Below are 22,268 nucleotides of genomic sequence, written 5' to 3' on the forward strand. Positions count from 1 at the left end.
ACAGGGTACAAAGGATGAGTCCTGCCAAAGACTCCGATGTGATCCCTCAGGCGGGAAGGAGCATTTATTGAGCACCTACCAGTTGCCTGGCCCTTTTTAGGGAGTTCTGGTTAAATAGACTGTCACCCTCATTTTACAGATGAAACAACGGAGGCCCCAGAGGGGCAGCCACTGCCCACAGTCACCCAGCAGTGGCAGAGTCAGGACTCGAACCCTGGTCTGACCAGCACTCCTCATACCCTTCTTGTGCTTGGGCCCAAGCTGGTCATTCATGCACCAGCAACGGCCTAGTTATCTCGTTGAGCCAGGCAATGGATGGTCTTATCAGAGGCTGCCAGGACCTGGGGCTCCTCGGCTGGGCACAGCATGGTCTCCCCAGGAGCCAGGCCTCCCTGTCCCACCCAGGGCTCAGCATCTGCCAAGTAAGTGCCTGCTGCTCCCAGCACCCAAGCCCACATCCTCCAGGGACCTTTCTGATTCTACTTGTGTCTGGAACCCTCCCCTGAAGGGTCTCTCTGACCCCTGGATGTCACCAAATACCCCCTCCTCCTGCCATCCCCATGGCTCCTCCTTGGAGTCCCTTCCACCAAGTCCAGGTTCTTTTTTTTTTTCTCACTGCAACCTCCACCTCCAGGGTTCAAGCGATTCTCCTGCCTCAGTCTCCCGAGTAGCTGGGATTACAGGTGTGCACCACCACGCCCAGCTAATTTTTATATTTTTAGTAGAGACAGGGTTTTACCATGTTGCCCAGGCTGGTCTTGAACTGACTTTAGGTGATCCGCCCACCTTATCCTCCCAAAGTGCTGGTATTACAGGTGTGAGCCACCTCACCCAGCCAGTCCAGTTCTTTACTTTGGCCTAGGGGATTTCCAGTTCGAATCTGGCACCATCCCTCCTCGCTGTGTGGTCCCAGGCAGGTAGATTCACCTCTCTGGGCCTCAGTTTCCCCTCATTCCGCCGTGATCAAGCTCTGATGAGGAATCAGTGTGGTAATTGACATCATCACATTCTCTGTAGGCAGCAGGTACTCAATACAAATCTCACAAAAACCCAAAAGACCTTCCTCACCCAGGTCACCTCCCCCATGGCCTCTGCTGGGGCCTGGCACACAGTGGGTGTCCATCAGCACGATTGGTTGAAGGGGAGAGATGCTTCTGGCCAGGGCTGGGCCACGCCCTCTGAGGGATCGCATTATCAGCGCCAGGTGGCGCTGGCACAGGTGTCCCTAGAGAGTTGTCCTTCACTGAGCTTCAGCCCAGAGGGAGAGGGGGCTTCGAGGCTAGGGTTCTAGGCTAGGCCGGTGATGGGAACAGGTTTTTTGATTCCCATATTTATCTTGGTACCCGGGGCTGGGGTTCTACCTCCTGGGACATCACCAGTGCCTCCCAGCCACGCACACAGGCAGCCACTAGGCGGGTCCTGCTTTATTCAAAACCAGCACGGACCCCTCCCGGGGCTGCTCCATGCCCGCCGGGGGCCTGGGGAGAGTCAGGGGACCAGGTGACCAGAGGAAGCCCCGGGCTCCCCTGCCCTCACCCATGGTCCAGCCCTGCCCTCTGCCTGGGCAGTCTGGGCGGGGCAGGCCTCAGTCCACTCAGCCTGACTCAGCGTCGGCTTCTTGAACTCCAAGAGGCGCCACTGTACAAGGCTTCCCGGAGGTGGCGGCCACACGATGGCCAAGATTTAGGGGTCTGGTGGCGGGCAGGGCCGTCACCCGCAGTCCGAGGGGGCCACGGGCGTCCACCGGCAGGGGGAGCTCTGGGCTGCCTGGTCTTGGGGGCCGGGGCCGGGCCGGGGAGGCAGGGGCGGTGGGGGCGGGCGTATGGCTTGGGCGATGAGGCCGGGCAGGGCCTGCAGAGAGGTACCCAGCGCATCCAGGCGGCTTTCCAGGGTGGCCAGACGGGCCTCCAGCTCCTCGTGCTGAGCGTGCAACTCCGATACAAGGTCATACATGACGCTCTGGGTCTGCCGGAGACAGAGAGGGGCAGGAGAGAGGTGCCGCTGAGTGAGAGAGAGAAGGACGATACCACAACAATGACACAGAGGGACAGCTCACATGCTCCAGGTGGGTGGCAGCTGCTAATGGGGCCCACGTGAGGGGTGGCTGGGAGGACACCCCCAGCCCCAGAGGTCCCTTGCTGGGCCCAGGGAAGGATTAGAGAGTGGATGAGGGGAGAGACTGGTCTTTTCCTTTTTTTTTTTTCTTTGAGACAGAGTCTCCCTCTGTCACCCACGCTGGAGTGCAGTGGCCCAATCTTGGCTCACTACAACCTCCTCTTCCCGGGAGGCACCCAGCCTAAAAGACAGGTCTTAAATGCCAAGCTCAGCTGGGCGTGATGGCTCACGCCTGTAATCCCAGCACTTTGGGAGGCCGAGGCGGGCGAATCGCCTGAGGTCAGGAGTTTGAGACCAGTTTGGTCAACATGGTGAAACCCTGTCTCTACTAAAAATACAAAATTTAGCCAGGCTGTGGTGGTGGGCGCCTGTACTCCCAGCTACTCGGGAGGCTGAGGGAGGAGAATCGCTTTAACCCAGGAGGTGGAGGCTGCAGTGAGCCTGAGTGACAAGAAAGAAACTCTGTCTCAAAAACAAAAAAAAAAAAAAAAAAGAAAAAAGAAAAGAAAGCCAAGCTCAGGGCTGGCAGGCCTGGGAAAGGCCTAATGAGGTCTTGGGGTGGGGGGCACATAGCCAGAGCTGCCCTGGGGGGGTCCAGTGGCCACAGGGCACACACAGCCAGAGGCAGTGCTCAAGTGGTACCCACAGACCTGGGGGATGTTTTGGGCTGATGTTTCTCCAGGCTGGGGAACAGCAGGAGCTTGGGGACATGGCCGCCAAGGAGGAAGAGGAGGGGGAGCCCCGTTGGGTCGTGAACTGCCAACCCTCCCATTAGGCTGGGGAGGGGACAGGGGTCTGATGAGTAAGGTGACTGCCCTGAGAATCTGACACAATCACAGACTGGGAACACAACAGCCACAATTACTGTTACAGCAGCCAGTGGGGCGTCCCCATCACCTCCACTGCCTGGTTCTGGCGCTGTCCCACTGCGGGCAGGGGAGGCCAGCCAGACAGGGACAGCCCTGGGTGCAGATGCTACTCTGGCCACCAGGTGGCACTAGAACATCACTCCACGGCTCTGAGCGCAGCTGGGTGAGGACACCGGTTTGCCACCTGGCGGTGGCGGCCTCCATGGGAGGATGGAGGCAGTGGTGGAAGGAAGACAGGACAGAGAGGTGCCCACCCCAGCTCCTCTGTCCTCTCACCCCCAGCCTCTTCCTCCCAGCTTCCCCCACTGTGCCCCCTACCCTTTTCCCTCCATCACTGCAAGGCAGACCCTGCTCCGAGTGCAAACATCTCATGGGGGACGCCCCTCCTAGCACCACTGACCTCACCTTGGCCTCTCTCAGGCACCACAGTCCCCAGGGCCAGAGGGTGACACCTGGAGGCCAGAGCAGTGTCCAGCCTTCGTGTGGTTCTTTTTAGCCTTTTCTGAGGTTTAAAATTTTATTTTTATTTTTATTTTTGAGACGGAGTCTCGTTCTTGTCGTCTAGGCTGGAGTGCAGAGGCATGATCTTGGCTCACTGCAACTTCCGCCTCCGGGGTTCAAGCGATTCTCCTGCCTCAGCCTCCTGAGTAGCTGAGATTACAGGCGCCCTCTACCATGCCTGGCTAATTTTGGTATTTTTAGTGGAGACAGAGTTTCACCATGTTGGCCAGGCTGGCCTCGAACTCCTGACCTCAGGTGATCCGCCCGCCTCAGCCTCCCAAAGTGCTGGGATTATAGGGATGAGCCACCACACCCAGCCATAAAATTTTATTTTTTAGATACAGAGTCTTGCTCTATCTCCCAGGCTGGAGTGCAGTGGTGCAATCACAGCTCACTGCAGCCTTGACCCCCGGGCTCAAGCCATCCTCCTGCCTCAGCCTCAGGCTACTTTTTGTATTTTTTTTTTTTTTGTAGAGATGGAGTTTTGCTATGTTGCCCAGGCTGGTCTTGAATTCTTGAGTTCAAGTGATCCTCCCTCCTCAACCTCCCAAAGTGCTAGGATTACAGGCATGAGCCAGTGCACCTGGCCTGATTTTCTTAATATTTTCCTTTCTCTACCATACCTTATTGTAAGAATACAGTATATAATATATATTCAAAATACATGTGAATCAACTGTTTATCAATAAGGCTTTCGGTCAATGGTAGGCTATCAGTAGTTCAATTTGGGATGAGAGAGCGTCAAAGGTTATATGAGGCTGGACACAGTAGCTTATGCCTGTAATCCCAGCACTTTGGAAGGCCAAGGCAGGTGGATTGCTTGAGGTCAGGAGTTCGAGACCAGCCTGGCCAACATGGTGAAAACCCATCTCTACTAAAAATACAAAACTTAGGCCGGGCGCGGTGGCTCACGCCTGTAATCCCAGCACTTTGGGAGGCTGAGGTGGGTGGATCATGAGGTCAGGAGATCGAGACCATCCTGGCTAACACAGTGAAACCCTGTCTCTACCAAAAATACAAAAAATTAGCCAGGCATGGTGGCAGGTGCCTGTAGTCCCAGCTATTCGGGAGGCTGAGGCAGGAGAATGACTTGAGCCCGGGAGGCAGAGCTTGCAGTCAGCGAAGATTGCATCACTGCACTCCAGCCTGGGCGACAGAGTGAGACTCTGTCTCAAAAAAAAAAAAAAAAAATTAGCTAGGTGTGGTGGCATGCACCTGTAATCTTATCTACTCAGGAGGCTGAGGCAGAAGAATACCTTGAACCCAGGAGGTAGAGGCTGCAGTGAGCTGAGATCGCACCTCTGCACTCCAGCCTGGGCAATAGAGTGAGACTCTGTCTCAAAAAGAAAAAAAGGGCTGGGCGCAGTGGCTCAAGCCTGTAATCCCAGCACTTTGGGAGGCCGAGATGGGTGGATCATGAGGTCAGGAGATTGAGACCATCTTGGCTAACACGGTGAAACCCCGTCCCTACTAAAAAAAAGTACAAAAAACTAGCCGGGCGAGGTGGCAGAGCCTGTAGTCCTAGCTACTCGGGAGGCTGAGACAGGAGAATGGCGTAAACCCGGAAGGTGGAGCTTGCCGTGAGCTGAGATCGGCCACTGCACTCCAGCCTGGGTGACAGAGCGAGACTCCATCTCAAAAAAAAAAAAAAAAAAAGAAAGAAAGAAAAAAGAAAAAAAGGTTATATGGGAATATTTGACTTTTAAGGGGTCAGCACCCCATAACCCCGATGTTGTTCGAGAGTTAACTGTATATCTTCAGGGGTCTAGAATATGTTTTTCTCTCTGTAAGATTATTTTCTGAGCACGGTGGCTCACGCCTGTAATCCCAGCACTTTGGGAGGCCAAGGCGGAATGATCACTTGAGCTCGGGAGTTTGAGACCAGCCTGGGCAACATGGTGAAACCCCATCTCTACAAAAAATACAAAAATTAGCAGGACCTGGTGATGTGCGCCTGTAGTCCCAGCTACTTGGGAAGATGAGGTGGGAGGATTGCTTGAGCCTGAGGAAGTTGAGGCTTCAGTGAGCCATGATTTCACCACTGCACTCCAGCCTATACCACAGAGCAAGACTCTGTCTCAAAAAAAAAAAATTCCCTTCCAAATTAAATTTATTGTAGGTTAATATTAAGCTAGATTGCATTCTCTTCCTAGTGATGGGGGAAGTGAGTCCAAAATGCACTGGGGACAAGAAATAAAATAGAAATGGGACTTAACATTTTCTAAAGATAACATGAAATTAGCCTCAGGCTGACTGGTAGATCAGGGGATGTAGCCACTAAGCAAAAGCTATTTTCTGAAACTATGTCATTGGTCAGGAGGGAATTCAAATCAGTGTTGCAAAGATCTCAAGCACTTGATTAATTGCAACTAGTCCAATAACACATCTTCCAGTGGAAGAATTCAAAAAGCAGGAAATGGACTGGGCACGGTGGCCCACACCTGTAATCCCAACACTTTGGGAGGCCGAGGTGGGCGGACCACTTAAGGTCAGGAGTTCGAGACCAGTCTGGCCAACATGGTGAAACCCCGTCTCTACTAAAAATACAAAAATTAGCCGGGCGTGCTGGTGCATGCCTGTAGTCCCAACTACTCTGGAGGCTGAGGCACGAGAATTGCTTGAACCCAGGAGGCGGAAGTTGCAGTGAGCCAAGATCATACCACTGCACTCCAGCCTGGGTGACAGAGCAAGACTCTGTCTCAAAAAATAAATAAAGCTAAAAAAAAAGTGGGAAATGATTTGATATTAGAATCAATACACAGATCCATGTATAACACAAACTGATTTCTTTCTTGCTTTTTTTTTTTTTTTTTTTTTTGAGACAGGGTCTCGCTCTGTTACCCAAGCTAGAGTGTAGCAGAGTGATCATAGCTCACAGCAGCCTTGACCTCCTGGGCTTAAGTGATTCTCCCACCTCAGCCTCCCTAATAGCTGGGACTACAGGCACTCACCACCATGCCTAGTTTATTTTTTTATTCTTTTTGTATAGACAGGGTCTCTCTATGTTGCCCAGGCTGGTCTCAACCTCCTGGGCTCAAGTGATCTGCCTGCTTCAGCCTCCCAAAGTATAGGGATTACAGGCAGGATCCATGGCACCTGGCCCCAATTTCTCTTGCAATCAATTTAAATTTCCTGACAGATGTTTAATTGCTGTACAAATAAGCTTTCTCCCAAGGCTATCATTTGAATTTATACCCACAGCAAAGGAATTTTTTTCTCTTCAATTTCAGAGCTTGAATTGAGGTAGTATGCCTAAATCTAGAAATACCTCTTCACCCACTTAGCCCCCTAACTATATACTTTCTAAATTTATTATTTTATTTTAAAAATTATTATCATTTTTTTGAGACAGGGTGTCACTCTGTCACCCAGGCTGGAGTGCAGCGGTGCCATCTTGGCTTACTGCAGCCTCAATCTCCCAAGTTCAAGCAATTCTCCCGCCTCAGCCCCCAAGTAGTTGGGATTAAAGGCGCCCGCCACCAGGCCTGGCTAATTTTTGTATTTTTTTGTAGAGACGGGGTTTCACCATGTTGCCCAGGCTGGTCTCAAACTCCTGAGCTCAAGAGATCTGCCTGCCACTGCACTCAGGCCACTGTGGGTCCTTGTGCCCTCCTCCGGCAGGAGCTGAGCACCATCCCGTCTGCTCCAGGGCCCCAGCTGCCCTGTCCGGCCCACCCTGCCCCAACTCACTCACCTTGGCCAGGTCGGTAAGCGTGTTAGCCTGGTCGTTCAGCTTCCCTTGCTCGATCTTCACACTCCGGAGCCTGTGGGGACACGGGGTTGGGGAGAGGGGGTTAGGCAGGTTCTCATGGATGCTGCAGTGGGGGCAGGGACTTTCATGCATCCACCTGGGGTCACCTATGGGACATGCATCAGAGGATGAGGTGGGAGCTGCGAGGCCGATTCCCTGTGGTCTATTCCCTCCCAGCACACAGCGGGTGCGGCAGGGCCAGGAGTCAGCCTGGCCACCGCCCACACCACCCATTGGCTGGTCCTGTCTCCAGCCCAACTCAGGACCTCAGGACATTGGATCCCAGACCAAGGTGAAGCCTGCACCAATCCATGGAGCAGATGTGAACCCTGCCTGCCTCTGAGGCTAGGGTTGGCATGCCCCGGGTGTGCCCCTGTCTGTGACCACCATGCACCCCCGATTTTCCAGCCCCACCAAGCCCCTGGGAGAAGACTTACTTCTGAGCCCTGGCAGGACCGGGCAGAGCAGGAGAAAAATGACAAGGCAATTTTAACCTCAGCACAGTTGTGCGGCATGTACCCAACCCTGCCCAGCTCCCAGGGGTGCCACCCCAGGGCCCCGCGCAGGGTTCCCAGATGGCCAAGGGGCTGCCCTTGCTCTGGGGAAGTGCCCAGCCTCTGAAGGTTCTGTGCCAGCCCCTCAGGGACACGCCTGTCCTCTCTCCTGTCCCAGAGGTGTTTCATTCAGAAAACTATGCCCACGCCATCTGCGGGGGGAAACTGAGGCTCAGAGGGGTAAAGCCACTGCCCATCCGCACCCCGGCAGGATTTGAACCCACACCTGCTACTTGGTGTTGGTGTTGGCACTGGTGACCCTGGTCTCTGGACAGCTGGCCACAGGGGGAGTTGGTTAGTGTATGCCTTTGCCCCTTTTGGTCATCCCTTTGTTTTTTTTGAGACAGAGTCTCACTCTGTCACCTAGGCAGGAGTGCAGTGGTGCAATCTCAGCGTGATCTCAGCTCGATCTCAGCTCATTGCAACCTCCACTTCCCTGGTTCAAGCGATTCTCCTTGCTCAGCCTCCCGAGTAGCTGGGATTACAGGCGCTCACCAGCACACCCAGTTAATTTTTGCATTTTTAGTAGAAATGGGGTTTCACCATGTTGGTCAGGCTGGTCTCGAACTCCTGACCTCAGCTGATCCGCCCGTCTCAGCCTCCCAAAGGATTATAGGTGTGAGCCACCGTGCCCGCCGGCCATCCCTTCTGTACCTAAGCCAGTCCAGGGGACTGTCTCAGCGTGATATTGGCTCACTGCAACCTCAGCTTCCCGGGTTCATGTGATTCTCCTGCCTCAGCCTCCCGAGTAGCTGGGACTACAGGCATGTGCCACCAGGCCCGGCTAATTTTTTTGTATTTTTACTAGAGATGGGGTTTCACCATGTTGGTCAGGTAGGTCTTCAACTCCTGACCTCAAATGATCCGCCCATCTCAGCTACCCAAAGTGCTGGGATTTCAGGTGTGAGCCATTGTGCCCGGCCTTTTGTACTTTTTTCTAATGTGGCTGTTAGCAAATTTAAAATTATATATGTTGTTCACATGATATTCTAGTGGACAGCATCGTCGTCAGCATATTATGGCCTGTGGGTCAAATCTAGCCGGCCGCCTGTCTCGGAAAATCAGGTTTCTTTGGAACATGGCCACACCAGGTTATCTTCACTGCTTCCCTGCCGCAACAGCAGAGAGTTGAAGAGTGGGACAGACACTGTCTGGCTCATAAAACCTGAAAGATGTACCATCTGACTCTTTAGAGAAAAAGTTTGCTGACTGGCTGCATATTGGACTCACCTGAGGAAATTTTATTTATTTACTTATTGTAATATATTTTATTTTTTAGTTTTTGAGACTCTGTCGCCCAGGCTGGAGTGCAGTGGTGCAATCTCAGCTCACTGCAACCTCCGTCTCCCGGGTTCAAGCGATTCTCCTGCCTCCCAGCTACACACTTGTAGCTGGGACTACAGGTGTGTGCCACCATGCCGGGCTAATTTTTATATTTTTAGTAGAGACAAGCTTTCGCCATGTTGGCCAGGCTGCTCTCGAACTCCTGACATCAGGTGATCCACCTGCCTTGGCCTCCCAAAGTGCTGGGATTACAGGCGGGAGCCACTGCGCCCAGCCATATATATATATATATATATATATATTTTTTTTTTTTTTTTTTTGAGACGGAGTCTCGCTCTGTCGCCCAGCCTGGAGTGCAGTGGCCGGATCTCAGCTCACTGTAAGCTCCGCCTCCCGGGTTTACGCCATTCTCCTGCCTCAGCCTCCGGAGTAGCTGGGACTACAGGTGCCCGCCACCTCGCCCGGCTAGTTTTTTGTATTTTTCAGTAGAGATGGGGTTTCACCATGTTAGCCAGGACGGTCTCGATCTCCTGACCTCGTGATCCGCCCGTCTCGGCCTCCCAAAGTGCTGGGATTACAGGTTTGAGCCACCGCGCCCGGCCTATATATATATTTTTAAGGCAAGGTCTTGCTCCGTGGCCCAGGCTGGAGTGCAATGGCGCAATCACAGCTCACTGCAACCTTGACCTTCTGGGCTCAAGTTACCCTCCCACCTCAGCCTCCTGGGTAGCTGAGACCACAGACACGTGCCACCACACTGGGCTAATTTTTTTATTTTTGTAGAGACGGGGTCTCACTTTGTTGCCCAGGCTGGTTGCAAACTCCTGGCCTCAAGCGATCCTCCTGGCTCAGCCTCCCAAAGTGCTGGGATTACAAGGTGTAAGTCACCACGCCCAGGTTTATTTTTTAATTTTTACATAGAGTGGTGTCTCACTATGTCGCCCAGGCTGGTTTCCAAATCTTGGCCTTAATCAGTCTTCCCTCCTTGGCATCCCAAAGTGCAGGGATTATAAGTGTGAGCCACCATGCCCAACCAAGCAGCCATTTGAGGAATTTAAATGTAATTCCAGGCTGCAACCCAGACTCTACTAAGTAATTGATGTTGGATGTGGCTCTTGGGATTTTTAAAAAGCCCCCTGGTGACTTCGATGAGCAGCCAAGGATTTAGAGTTATTTTATTAAAAAATTCTCACGGCAAAGAAGCAACACAGGAAATCAAGCAATTTCTTAATTTCTTTCTTCCTTTCTTTTCTTTCTTTTCTTTTTTTTTTTTTTTTTTTGAGACAAGGTCTCACTCTGTAACCCAGCTGAGTGCAGTGGCACAACCATGGCTCACTGCAGCCTTGACCCTGCAGACTCAAGTGATCCTCCGACCTCAGCCTCCTGAGTAGCTGGGACCACAGAGGCACACAAGCACACCCAGCTAAGTTATTAGTTTTTGTAGAGATGGGGTCTCCCTGTATTGCCAAGGATGGTGCTGAACTCCTGGACTCAAGCAATCTTCCAGCCTCCCAAAGTGCTGGGATTACAGGCATGAGTCACCACACCTGGCCCAATTCATTTCTAGTTACCCCACATGATCCCATGGATCAGACCACGGATTTAATTATGAGCTTCCTGGCAGACAAAGCAAAAAGAGGAAATCTCTTCAAAGTCTAAAGGGTAAGAATTATCCTGGTTATTCCAGAGAATAAAATATACTTACTGAGTAGTGTCCATGACTTAGCAGAACCCATAATCTGCTTCCCTCTGAAGATCCTCCCATCCACCCAGCTCAGAAGACACAGGCCCCAACCAACTGACCACCCATCCCTGGCAGGGAGCTGTGAAGAGGCCACACTGAGCTGCGAGGGCTGCCTCCGCGCCATGTGGACACAGAAACGTGAGCTGGAAAGGTGCTGGACTTACTGATGGATGGCTTGGAGGAACTTACGCTGGTGTTTCCGAACCCGGGCTTGGTCTGGCTTCTTCACCAGCCTGGTGTGTTTGTAGATGAGCCACGTCTCCCTGAGAACGTTAGCAGCGGCGTTTTTTACCTGGGGCCAGAAAAAGAACAATTTCATGCCTCAGGGTTGGTACGAAATTCCAAAAGGCTCCAGAAATGTCTAGAATCTTCCAGAAACCTCTAGAAACTTCTGGAAATGCCTCTCAGGGTCCCTGGGCTATAAGGCAGGGCCATGCTTGCACAGCAACGTCTGTGCAATGTGTGTATACCTAACACACATCACTCACGATGGGCCAGGCCCCTTCTCTGCCAAACATGCAAATGTTTTTTATGGTGTTTTTGTTGTTGTTGTTTTTTGAGACAGAGTCTCGCTCTGTGGCCCAGGCTGGAATGTCGTGGCGCGATCTTGCCTCACTGCACCTCCCGGGTTCAAGTGATTCTCCTGCCTCACTCTCCCTAGTAGCTGGGATTACAGGCGCCTGCCATCATGCCCAGCTAATTTTTGTATTTTTACTAGAGATGGCATTTCATCATGTTGGCCAGGCTGGTTTCGAACTCTTGACCTCAAGTGATCCACCTGCCTTGGCCTCCTAAAGTGCTGGGATTATAGGCGTGAGCCACCGCGCCCAGCCATGATGCAGATGTTAACTCAGTGTATCGGCATGTGTTTTTATTTCTCTCATTTTATATATGGGGAAGCTGAGGTACAGAGCAGTCAACCTGCTAGGGTCAGGCAACTCTCAAATTGCATATCGCAGTCTGGCCCAAGTCTTTTGCTGAATGCCCATGGGTGGATATGACTGGGCACAAGGGTAGATGCCATGACGTCTCTCTGTGCACTATTCACAGATGGGTGCGTGGTGGCAGAGTCGAGCACAGTCATTTTTTTTTTTTTTTTTTTTTGAGACGGAGTCTCGCTCTGTCGCCCAGGCTGGAGTGCAGTAGTGCAATCTCCACTTACTGCAAGCTCCGCCTCCCGGGTTCATGCCATTCTCCCGCCTCAGCCTCCCGAGTAGCTGGGACTACAGGCGCCTGCCACCACGCCCGGCTAGTTTTTGTATTTTTAGTAGAGACGGGGTTTCACCGTGTTAGCCAGGATGGTCTCGATCTCCTGACCTCGTGATCCGCCCGTCTCGGCCTCCCAAAGCCAGCACAGTCTTGACACGGGGCTGCATGGTAACCCATGGGCACATGCGCGTGCCCGGCACATACAGAAGGAAAGCAGGGAAGTTCTACGCTGGCTGACAAGGCCAGGAGGCGGCCTCCGCGGGAACCGCGGTCCTCACCCGCTTGGTGAGCTGAGTGTCCATCATGAAGTTGTGCACGTGCTTCTCAGCCTTGGTGAGCTCCAGCTTCCGGGCCACCACAGCCACCACGAGTGCAGTACAGCCAGCTCCCTGTGTGCGGGGCAGAGGGGGGGCACATCAGCGTCCCGTCTTGAGATCACTTCCTCCTCCATGAAGCCTGCCCAGATTGCAGCCTCCCCATTCCCTGAGTCAGCAGTGTGCGTGGATTCCATCTGCAGAGCTCACTGACTCCAGGTCTACTTGTTTCCCACCATGTCCCACACATTAGCTCATTCGACCCCCAGCAACTCCAGGAGGTAGGACAGTTCTTTTTTTTTTTTTTTTTTTATGAGATGGAGTCTCGCTCTGTCGCCCAGGCTGGAGTGCAGTGGCACAATCTTGGCTCACTGCAACCTCCACCTCCCAGGTTCAAGTGATTCTCCTGCCTCAGCCTCCTGAGTAGCTGGAACTAGAAGCGCGCACCACCATGTCCTGCTAATTGTGTGTGTGTGTGTGTGTGTGTGTGTTTACTAGAGAGGGGTTTTCACCATGTTGGTCAGGCTGGTCTCGAACTCCAGACAGGTGATCCACCCACCTTGGCCTCCCAAAGTGCTGGGATTACAGGTGTAAGCCACTGTGCCTGCCCCCTCCCCCTGTCTTTTTTTTTTTTTTTTTGTAGAGATACGGAGTCTCACTATGTCACCCACTCTGGTCTCGGACACCTGGCCTCAAATGATCCACCTGCCTCAGCCTCCCAAAGTGCTGGGATTACAGGCATGAGCCATTAGTATGCCCAGCTCCAGGCAAGTTTAGATGCCAACACCCTAAGCCTGAGCAGGTTTGGCCTAGAGAGCACAAGCACAGGTTCCTGGAGGAAACCCTGTCTCAGTTTCCAGGCCAGGACAAAGGTTTTGAGAGCACCTAGAAGCCTGTTCTCAGGAAAAGCCCTGTCAACTCGGACAGAGCGACCTGCTGGAAACCTCCACCTAGAATACTAGACAGCAAGGAGAAGGAACGGACACAGGCTCTGCAACAGCACGATGTACCGCACAGACGCTGCAGGGAGGGACCCATGCTGGGCTGCCAGTAAAAAGCCAGACATGGACCAGGTGCAGTGGCTTGCACCTGTAATCCCAGCACTTTGGGAGGCTGAGGTGGGCATATCACCTGAGGTCAAGAGTTCGAGACCAGCCTGGTCAACATAGTGAAACCCCCGTCTCCACTAAAAATACAAAAATTAGCCAGGCCTGGTGGCGGGTGCCTGTCATCCCAGCTACTCGGGAGGCTGAGGCAGGAGAACTGCTTGAACCTGGGAGGGGAAGGTTGCAGTGTGCCAGGCAACCTCAGCCAGGCTGAGATCATGCCACTGCACTCCAGCCTGGGCGACAGAGCGAGACTCCATCTCAGAAAAAAAAAGGGGGGGGGACAGCGTGGTGGCATCACGCCTGTAATCCCAGCACTTTGGGAGGCCGAGGCAGGTGGATTACCTGAGGTTAGGAGTTCAAGACCAGACTGGCCAGCATGATGAAACCCTATCTCTACTAAAAATATAAAAATTAGCCGAGCCTGGTGGCAGGCACCTGTAATTCCAGCTACTCAGGAAGCTGAGGGAGGAGAATGGCTTGAACTCAGGAGGTAGAGGTTGCAGTGAGCCGAGATCACGCCATTGCACTGCAGCCTGGGCAACAGAGTGAGACTCCATCTCAATAAAATAAAATAAAATAAAAAGTCGGACATAGGCCAGATGCAATTGCTCAGGCCTGTAACTCCAGCAGTTTGAGAGGCCCAAGCAGGAGGATCACTTGAGCCCAGGAGTTCATGACCAGCCTGGGCAACATAGTGAGACCCCATCTTTATAAAAACATAAAAATAAAACTGAATAAAGTAAAACATGGAAAAGCATTTGTTGGCATGGGCATAAAACATATCTGGAGAGAAAGAAAGTTCTGGAAAAGGGATGGACAGGGACCCCAGTGTTGAATCAGAGAAAAGAGAAAGCAGTGATCATGAAAGGATGTTTACAGGCACCCACGGCAGACTGGAGAATACTTCGGGGAGACGGGGTGCTGCCTGCGCCCACTGAGTCACGAAAGACAAACTTTGCACTATGGGGACTCAGAGAACACCATGAAAGTCACCTAAGGAAGGGGGTTTGGGCTGCAGAGGACACAGCCCAGCAAGTTTCTTTTTTTTTTTTTTTAGAGATGAAGTTTTGCTGTGGTTGTCCAGGCTGGAGTGCAATGGCGTGATCTCGGCTCACTGCAACCTCTGCCTCCTGGGTTCAAGCAATTCTCATGCCTCAGCCTCCCTAGTAGCTGGGATTACAGGCGCCTGCCACCATGCCTGGCTATTTTTGTATTTTTAGTAGAGATGGGGTTTCTCCATGTTGGTCACAGGCTGGTCTCAAACTCCCAACCTCAGGTGATCTGCCCACCTTGGCCTCCCAAAGTGCTGGGATTACAGGCGTGAGCCACCGCGCCCGGCCCCCAGCAGGTATTTAGAGCGTGTCCACGGCATTCACAGTTCTGAGATTCTCACATAAATAACTGACGTAGCCCTTGCAAAGCAGAGGAAGTAGCATTGATCACAGCCAAGGAAACTAAGGCACCTCAGCATCAAGCCCCTTGCCCTGGATCCAAAGGCTGTGAATAAATCGGGCTGTAGAGAATAAAGGGGTGACAATGACTCTCTGGTCAGAGTGGACCACAGCTTCTTACTGGGCAGGCATGGTGGGAGCTGCATATCTAGGCCTGGAAGGACCGCAGGGAGATGTCCCAGGAAGCCTGTGGGTGTGGCTTCCACGTGATGTCAGAGGAAAAGAGCAGAGCAGAGGAGGGGTGGACTGACAGACGGAGGGATGCTGATCAGGCACAGCTCGTGATGGGGTGAGCACCCTGTCAGCAAGGGGTATGCAAGGGCTGGTGGAATGGACGGCTGGCTAGACCTCCCAGGATCATGCACATGGAGCCTCGCCCTTACCATGATGCCAGTGAGCAGGCACACGCCCTTCCCGCAGTAGGTGTGGGGCACCATGTCGCCATAGCCGATGGAGAGGAAGGTGATGGAAATCAGCCACATGGCGCCCAGGAAGTTGCTGGTCACTTCCTGCTTGTCGTGGTACCTGGGGAGCCAGAGTGGGAAGAGGGAGGGCTCAGTCTACACCATCCCCTCTGCCTCCATCACACTGCCTGGGGCAGCGCCAGGGCTGCAGGGCCCTGAGTCCACCTGGCTGCGTTGGGGCCATGTCCTGTGGGTATAGGACAGGCGCACCATCTCCCCTACAGCCCTTCCACATTCCCTTCACCTGCCCCCCAAGCTGCTTCCCTGGATGGGGCAGAGAGGGGCCCAGGTGAGGTTGTATGAACATACCATCCCCTCCCAATGACAGACACACACAGACAGGGGGACGGGTGACCACAGCACCAGAAGCGGCAGGAGGTGGAGGCAAGGATTCGGGTCAGACACCAGGAAGAACTTCCCCAGCCAGCGAGGCCCCAAGGAGGTAGGAGGACTGGAGGAGGTGGGAGGCTGGAGGATCACGACCTGGGGCTGGAGCAAGAAGGGACACCCACATAGACTGGAGGACAGCATGAGTCCCCCAGCTCCAGGCCCATGTTGCACCTGGGGGTTGGGAGGAGAGGGGCATCGGCTTTGGCGCTGGGGAGAAGCCTGGGGCTATATTTTGGGACCCAGGGAGACAGGCCCCGAGGCCTTAAAACTGACAGAACTTAGTCCTGGTCACAGCCAGGCTTGGGACTTCGGCCAAAGAGGCTGCAAAGAGGTTCTGCCTGTAGCCATGCCAGGGCGCCGAGGGCTTGGCTCTCTGGGTCTGGGGGTGGCTCTAGGATCTGTTCCCGCTCAGCTCTGAGTCCTCGAATCCCCTTGGCCTTTTTCTGGGGGCTGGGCCCCCTCTGACCTGGCTTCCAGCTAACCCACTCCTTTGCAGGGTTTAGATCATCTGAGCCCCAAGGCAGCCTCTGGGGGATTCAAGGTCAGAGGTCAACTGGGGTAGGACCGAGGAAGTGCCCTGGACAGAGCAGGATCTTCAGGGGAGGCCTGTGCCAGACACACGGGGTGACAGAGCCCAAGGATAGGGCTGGAGTCAGAGGCTCCAGAGGGAAGGAGATGGAGGCTCCCCAAAGATTGGCATTTTGGGGTCTTCACTCCTGCGGAGGTTGAACGCCACTCCAGGTACCTCCAGTCTGGGCTTCTAGGATGCTTGCTGGGTGAAGGCCCAGGGACTGACTCCATCTTTTCTTTTCTTTTTTGAAACAGTGTCTCTCTCTGTCGCCCAGGCTGGAGTGTAGCCGCACGATCTTGGCTCACTGCAACCTCCACCTCCTGGGTTCAAGTGATTCTCCTGCCTCAGCCTCCCGAGTAGCTGAGACTACAGGCACCTGCCGCCACGCCCAGCTAATTTTTTTTGTGTGTGTGTATTTTTAGTAGAGACAGGGTTTCACCATGTTAGCCAGGATGGTCTCAATCTCCTGACCTCGTGATCCACCTGCCTCAGCCTCCCAAAGTGCTGGGATTACAGGCGTGAGCCACCGCACCCAGCTGACTGACCCCCATCTTACACCAAAACATCTGAGCCCCAAGCTGCCTGACCCCCAGAGGGCAGGAGGGGCGGGGGGACCCTCTAGTAGGTGGGTGGGTGAGCCCCAGATCCAGACAGAGCAATAAGGTGGGGGTGCCGTGGGACCACCCAGGAGCAGGGCTGAGGGACATGCGGGAGGCGGTGGTGGGTCAGAGCGAGGCAGGCAAGGGGGCTTCAAGCATGGTCGCCAGGCTCAGAATTTAGGATTGGCTGCCTGCCGGCCCTGCCCCGTGCCCCACCCCCCCCAGAGTCCTGCAAGGACCCAGCTTGGACCTCAGGGATACCTGATGAGGGGCACCCCATACCCCTGACTCTAGTTATGACCCCACCCATCAGGGGTGTGTGGAAACTGCATGTGGGAACATCAAGGGCCCAAGGAGACCCCTGGAAGCCTTGACAGCCGGAGAAACTGGGCCCTTCATCCCTGAGAGCCAGGCCTCAGGCCCAGGCAGGGCCCGTGGGGGCAAGGGGGGTGGGGGCTGGGTGAAGGGATGAGGATGGGGTGCTGAGGGCAAGCAGGGGTCCAATCAGGGACCCCTCCAGGGCCCCCACCAGCTAGGCTCATGGCAGGGAGACCCTCTCCCAGATAAGGCACCCTCACACCCCAGGCCTGGTGGAGCCCCTCCTGCCTCTGAGACCGCCAGACTCAGGCTCCGGGGCAAGTCCCTTTGCCTGCTAGAGTCTCAGTTTCCCTCTCTGTAAATCGGGTTGATGGCCTACCACCTCCTAGGGGTATTCACAACAGACTCCCTCCTGTTTGGAGGTCCCGAAGGCGCGGCCGGTTTTCCTTCACCCCAGACCCATTTACTTGTCTTTTTTTTTTTTTTTTTTTTTTGACTGGAGTTCAGTGGCGCAATCTCAGCTTACTGCAACCTCCCCATCCCGGGTTCAAGCGATTCTCCTGCTTCAGCCTTCCGAGTAGCTGGGATCACAGGCACCATCACTACGCCCAGACCACCCCAGATCCATTTAAGTCTTGGGAGGAAACATCGGAGCTTGCAGCGGTCAGCTGCCCAAACACAACACCAGAGCCAAGCCCTTCCTTAACCCCCGCCATTCGGACACAAGGGCCCTGAGGCTCGGGGAGGAAGCCCAGTGGAGCGGCCTGCTGGGGGGACTGACCCCGACCCACCCTGCCGGCCCGTTCTCCCTGCCTCCCTCCCCTTGCGGCAGCTAATCTTAAATTCCTGGCGGGTCGGGGATGGCGGCAGTGGCTGCTCTGCGCACACAGCTCAGCCAAGGGTGGGACTCACATGTTTTCCCTAAAGTCCGGTGGAGCGGGCAGAGGGGAAAATGAAAGCTGGTTAAACGTGGGAGGTGGGAGACAGAGGGGAAGGGGAGGCATCCCTGTGCCTGCTGCCTGCGCCCCTGGGGCCAGAGATCAGAAGTCAGCCTCCCAGAGATCAGAAGTCAGCCTCCCAGGGACCCGAGGGGCTGGGAGAAGGCGGCCTGGGAGACCCCGGCGGGGAGGATGAGGGAGAGGGAGCTGGGGTCCCTCCCTGGTTGAGGGCAGCTGGGGACACAGGACTCGCTCCCCGGAGAGGATGATTACTGAAGCCACAAACTGGGAGACAGGAGGCACCATGGGTGTCTTGCAGTCGGGGAGACGGAAGCAATGGCCAGGGTCGGGAGAAGCCCAGGGTCAGTGAAATCATGAATGGGCACGGAGGTCCAGGGAGACAGGGGCTGGGGGCATGGAGGGGCTCCGGGGGCGGGGTCGCACCTCTCACAAACGCGCACTGTCCAGGCTGCGATGATCCAGGAGGAGATGCTGAAGACCAGCAGCACCGTGCCGGGGCAGATGGTCATGAGCGTCTTCATGACAAAGCGCGTGTTGAAGGTGATCTTGTTGAGGGCCCCGATGCTGCGGCTCGAGGCGTCCGTGAAGATTTTGCTGTGCAGTAGCATCACCCGGCCCAGCAGGTAGAGGCGCAGGAACATGGGGATGGACAGCAGCACGTCCACGTCGGCCTCGGCCACTGAGGGCGCGTAGGTGAAGGCCAGCCGCGCCGTCCACGTGAAGCGGTAGTGGCCGGGCACCGGGTGAATGGCGCACACCGCCAGCTCCAGTGAGATGAGGAACACGCGCTCGCAGGTCATGGCGATGCGCCAGTCATCAGCCCCGTTGTCCACCATGAACAGCTGTGGAGGGCAGGAGGGAGCCAGCCATGGGTGTCAGACACGCGCCGCGCTCCCCACCCAACCCCAGAGAGTGACGTCAGCCTGGCCTGAAACCCCACAGGCTCGGATTTTCCTTTCTTTTGTTTTTTTGAGATGGAGTTTTGCTCTTGCCGCCCAGGCTAGAGTGCAATGGCGCGATCTCTGCTCATTGCAAGCTCCGCCTCCCGGGTTCACGCCATTCTCCTGCCTCGGCCTCCCGAGTAGCTGGGACTACAGGCGCCCGCCACCATGCCGGGCTAATTTTTTTGTATTTTTAGTAGAGACGGAGTTTCACCGTTATCGCCTGACCTCGTGATCCGCCCGCCTCGCCCTCCCAAAGTGCTGGGATTACAGGCGTGAGCCACCATGCCCGGCCTCTTTTCTTTCTTTTTCTTTCTCTTGAGTCAGTCTCGCTCTGTTGCACAGGCTGGAGTGCAGTGGCGCAATCTTGGTTCACTTGGCTCAGGTGCCATGAAGACGATTTTGGCAACCTCTGCCTCCCGGGTTCAAGCAATTCACCTGCCTCAGCCTCCCGAATAGCTGTGATTACAGGTGCCTGCCATCATGCCCGGCTAATTTTTGTATTTTTAATAGATACGGGGTTTCAGCATGTTGGCCAGGCTGGTCTTGAGCTCCTGACCTCAAGTGATCCACCCACCTTGGCCTCCTAAAGTGCTGGGATTACAGGTGTGAGCCACTGTGCCTGGCGAGGATTTTTCTTTTCTTTTTCCTTTTTTTGGAGACAAGGTCTTGCTCTGTGCCTGGACTGAAGTGCGGTGGCGCAATCACAGCTCACTGCAGTCTTGACCTCCTGGGCTCAAGTGATCCTCCCACCTCAGCCTCCTACTGAGGAACTGGGATTACAGGCATGCAACACCACGCCTGGCTAATTTTTAAAATTTCCTGCAGAGATGGGGTCTCTCTATTTTGCCCAGGCTGGTCTAAAACTCCTGGCCTCAAGTGTCCTCCTGCCTCAGCCTCCCAGAGTGCTGGGATCACAGGTGTGAGCAACTGCACCAGCTTCAAATTTTTCCAAGAGAAGTCAGAAGTGTGACCTCATATGCAAAACTCTGTAGTTCTCAGCACTGGCCACAATTCGAACGAAATATCAGATGAGTGTTCCCCCAAAAAGTTTTACATAGAGTTCCTAATGACCCAGCAATCCCGCTCCTAGACAGACTCAAGAGAAATGAAAACAAGTGTTTAAGCAAACCCTTGGACAGACACATTCACAACAGCACTATTCACAACCTCCAAAAGTGGAAACAGGATGGGCACCGTGGCTCCTGCCTGTAATCCCAGTGCTTTGGGAGGCCGAGGCAGGAGGACTGCTTGAGGCCAGGAGTTTGAGACCAGCCTAGGCAACGTGGCAAAACCCCATCTCTACTAAAAATACAAAAAAGTTAGCCAGGTGTGGTGGCGCATGCCTGTAATCTCAGCCTTGGGAGGCTGAAGCACAAGAATCATTTGAACCTGGGAGGCAGAGGTTGCAGTGAGCCAAGATTGCGCCACTGCACACCAGCCTGGGCAACAGAGAAAAGAAAGAAAAGAAAAGAAAAAGAAAATGTATGCAGAGATGGGGACTCGCTCTGTTGCCCAGGCTGGTTTTGAACTCCTGGGCTCCAGCAGTCCTCCCACCTCAGCCTCCCAAACTGTTGAGATTCCAGGTATGCGCACCCAGCCCTTCACTGTACTTTTCTCTTCCTTCTGAACGTGTGTAAAACTCCTAAGTATCATTTTTTTCCTTTTTCACGTGTCATTTTAAAAATAAGAAGCAATAAAGTCATTCTAAAATAAGAAAAAGAAAAAAAGTCACTTCCTTAAAATGTGGCGGCCGCGCGTTCTAGGGGCCTCCTCCGCTCGCACATCCGCAAAGCGTTGACATAAAGGACACCCTGCAGCACCACTGCTCCCCCGGGCCCTCCATGGGGTACCCTGGCCATGTCCAGGGCCAGTCCTAGGAGAGGAGAGCGGAGCGAGCGCCAAGGTGTATAACATCTGTCAGTTACGGAGCCGGGACCAATCATTTTGGAGCTGGAGGCAAAAGGTATCATCAGGAATATGGCCACGCCCCCTCTCCCGCCCCCGGCCCTTTTGTTTGAGACGCGGTGGTCCTGCTCTGGCAGGATCACAGGTTACTGCAGCTTCTAACTCGTTCCTTTTTTTTTTCAAGAGGAGGGGGTCTTGCTATGTTGCTGTCCATACTGCCTCTGGTTTTTGTTTGTTTGTTTTCGTTTTTGAGAGGGAGTCTCATTCTGTCCCCCATGCTGGTGTGCAGTGGCACGATCATGGCTTACTGCAGCCTTGACCTCTCTGGGCTCAGGTGATCCTCCCACCTCAACCTCTCAAGTAGCTGGAACTACAGATGTGTACCACCATGCCTGGCCAATTGTTTAAAAAATGTTTGTGCAGAGACGGTTTTTTCCCCATGTTGCCCAGGCTGATCTCGAACTCCTGGGCTCGAGTGATCCTCCTGCCTAGGCCTTCCAAAGTATTGGGATTACAGGCATAAGCCAATGTATCCAGCCTGAATTACAGTTAAAAACAAAAACAAAAACCAAAAAACCAGGTCCGTGGCTCACACCTATAATCCCAACACTTTGGGAGGCTGAGGCAGGAGGATCACCCTAGCCTAGGAGTTTGAGACCAGCCTGGGCAACACAGGAAAACCCTGTCTTTATAGATATATGATTTTATCTCTCTCTCTCTATATATATATATAAGGTTTTACATTCAGCTGGGCATAGTGGTCTGTGCCTGTGGTCCCAGCTACTTGGAAGGCTGAGGCAGAAGGACTGCTTGATCCCAGGAGGTGGAAGCTGCAGTGAGCTCTGACTGCACCACTGTACTCCAGCCTGGGCAACAGAACGAGATCCTGTGTTTTGTTTTGTTTTGTTTTTTTAAAAAAAAGGTTGGGCGGTGGCTCACACCTGTAATCCCAACACTTTGGAAGGCCGAGGCGGGTGGATCATGAGGTCAGGAGTTCAAGACCAGCCTGGCCAACATAGTGAAACCCCTTCTCTATGAAAAATACAAAAATTGGCCAGGTGTGGTGGCAGGTGCCTGTAATCCCAGCTACTCGGGAGGCTGAGGCAGGAGAATCACTTGAATCCAGGAGGCAGAGGTTGTGTTGAGCTGAGATTGCACCACTGCACTCCAGCCTGGGTGACAGAGCAAGATGCCATCTCAAAAAACAAAACAAAACA

The 22,268-nt window shown here is 53.9% G+C and overlaps 1 protein-coding gene across 1 annotated transcript in view; it reads right to left on the bottom strand.

Annotated features, from left to right (window-relative positions):
• Positions 1 to 830: 830 nt before the first annotated feature.
• The window catches only part of KCNN1 (potassium calcium-activated channel subfamily N member 1), a 34,088-nt gene continuing 12,650 nt past the window's right edge, over positions 831 to 22,268 (bottom strand). Inside the window, 7 exon segments of the mRNA XM_033198046.1 lie at positions 831 to 1,965; positions 7,180 to 7,249; positions 7,674 to 7,682; positions 10,983 to 11,110; positions 12,306 to 12,416; positions 15,285 to 15,426; positions 18,626 to 19,044. Of these exon segments, the coding sequence (XP_033053937.1) occupies positions 1,711 to 1,965; positions 7,180 to 7,249; positions 7,674 to 7,682; positions 10,983 to 11,110; positions 12,306 to 12,416; positions 15,285 to 15,426; positions 18,626 to 19,044 (1,134 nt within the window). The 3' untranslated portion in view covers positions 831 to 1,710.

This window comes from Trachypithecus francoisi, unplaced genomic scaffold (assembly GCF_009764315.1).
Source record: "Trachypithecus francoisi isolate TF-2019V2 unplaced genomic scaffold, Tfra_2.0 Lachesis_group5, whole genome shotgun sequence".
Taxonomy (NCBI): Eukaryota; Metazoa; Chordata; class Mammalia; order Primates; family Cercopithecidae; genus Trachypithecus; species Trachypithecus francoisi.